Source organism: Pteropus vampyrus, unplaced genomic scaffold, assembly GCF_000151845.1.
Source record: "Pteropus vampyrus isolate Shadow unplaced genomic scaffold, Pvam_2.0 Scaffold313, whole genome shotgun sequence".
Lineage (NCBI taxonomy): Eukaryota > Metazoa > Chordata > Mammalia > Chiroptera > Pteropodidae > Pteropus > Pteropus vampyrus.
Window position 1 is genome coordinate 425,459 of NW_011889094.1, and position 1,802 is coordinate 427,260.

General features: G+C 51.4%; 1 protein-coding gene across 1 annotated transcript in view; it reads right to left on the reverse strand.

Annotated features, from left to right (window-relative positions):
* ERMARD (ER membrane associated RNA degradation) overlaps positions 1–1,802 on the reverse strand; it is a 21,023-nt gene that overhangs the window by 14,142 nt on the left and 5,079 nt on the right. Inside the window, exons 5-6 of the mRNA XM_023521738.1 lie at positions 1,501–1,656; positions 266–380 (exon numbers count right to left, since the gene is read on the reverse strand). Coding sequence (XP_023377506.1) covers positions 266–380; positions 1,501–1,656 — 271 coding nt within the window. The remainder of the gene's footprint in view (positions 1–265; positions 381–1,500; positions 1,657–1,802) is intronic.

A 1,802-nucleotide genomic window follows, 5' to 3' on the forward strand; every position in this document is an offset into this window, starting at 1 on the left:
ATGTTTCACTCGTGCCAAAAACTCAAAATTTTTTAAAAGCTGATTCTAAAAACAATCTTTATCAATGGTGCAAAAAGGGTAACACGAGTTGAGTCACAGGAGACCTCTGGATGAGGCACACGAAGGTACTTCACGCTCGGCTCCAACCTCGAGTCGGCCCGCTGCTACCAAACACCAAGGGCGAACAGGCCCGGAGGGCGGAGGGACTTCAGGGGACCGGCCTCCCGACTTCGACACCCACTGTGCGATATCACCCTTCTGTTACCTGTGTGACTTGAACTTGATTAATGCGAGTTCCCAGTATGGCAACATGATTCTTAATATGAAAGTGGATTTCTTCAGCAGTTCTTCTAATACTGACGGCGCCTCATGAGTAACATCTGCGAAATAGCGAACTTTCTTAAGCACAACCATGCTAACCAACTGAAGATAAGTGAACGCACTTGGGGAATGACGCTGCAGCCCATTCCTATACTCTGCAGGCGAGCGCAGTGGGGCAGCATGTGCCATGAGGGTGAGGAGGCCACCCTCGGCTACAGCCAGAGGTGCAGGTGACTGCTGGCACCTTGGGAGAAAAGCAGATGTGGGTGCAGCATCTTCTCAGTGCTGAGGCTCTAACTGCTTTGAGCAGAGGAGTTCAGGGTTGACCAGCTGACCATGCTGACCAAGAAGGTATGTTTCCAGAAGCTACAGGAACCAAGAGTGAATGTCAAGGTAAACCACGGACTCTGGGTGATGATGACATGGCAAAGCAGGTTCATCCCTGGTAACGCACGTCCCATCTGAGGGAGGCTGTGCGTGTGGGGGGTGGGGGTGTGCGGAATCTGTGCCTTCCTCTCTATTTTGTTATAAACTTAAAACTGCTCTAAGAAAAGTCTTAAACATATATATATTGTTGGCAGTCGCCAACCTACCAAAGGGTCCATGGTACGAAAGGCTGGGGCTGTCAGGGCAGGTGGTCTGTGCCGCCTCCCCCGGGGCTCACATCGGCAAACGCAGACTTACACCCCGACTGCCGACGTGGAGAACGAATGAGCGTGGAGCGAACACGCGGTTTCACTGCTCTTTCGAAGCTCTATGTCCCCCCAACCCCATAATTTGGCGAATGGCTTTGTCATGGAAAACAAAAGAAGACAGGGGAGACCTTCCCCTGCTGGCATTCGTGGCGCGTCTGTGAGCACAAAGGCAACGAGAGGAACAGGAGAACGGAAGGTGTGCTGTAAAATGGTCCTAAGCCGCGTGTACGCCAATACAGCTAAAGGGCAAACGGACGCCATTGCCAACAGTGACTCATGGAGCGTGACTCGCAGGGACTCCCCACAGCCATCTGGAGGCACACAGGGAGGCAGGGTTTAAAAGGTTCCTCATGTGACTTTCAAAGGCATCTCACCACTGGAGAATAACATTCCCACGTAAAGAGGTCGTCTTGATGCTATCTAGCGACTCTAGAAATATCTTTCCAAAGACATACGTGGGGAAAATGCGAAGTGTGGTACTTGCCAGGGAAAACGATCAGGTCCTCCAAGTGTGTAAGAGCGAGGGGTGGGCGATGCACCAACGGGAACTCGGTGTGCTGAAGGTAACTGTTTAGCAGCTGACCCAGCCCCGCCATCAACAGCACCATCGTGGAGCAGTACCTGGTGGGAAATGCCAGGGCTCTGTTAGAAAATGAACTCAGTCATCCACATAAAAGCTTTACTTTCAAAAGAAAAAGCTTAAAATTAAGAAAGCAAAACACTACGAAATGCAGGAAAGACCCCAGAGCTGTGGGAATGAGGCAGAGCCACGCTGGCCAGGAGGGA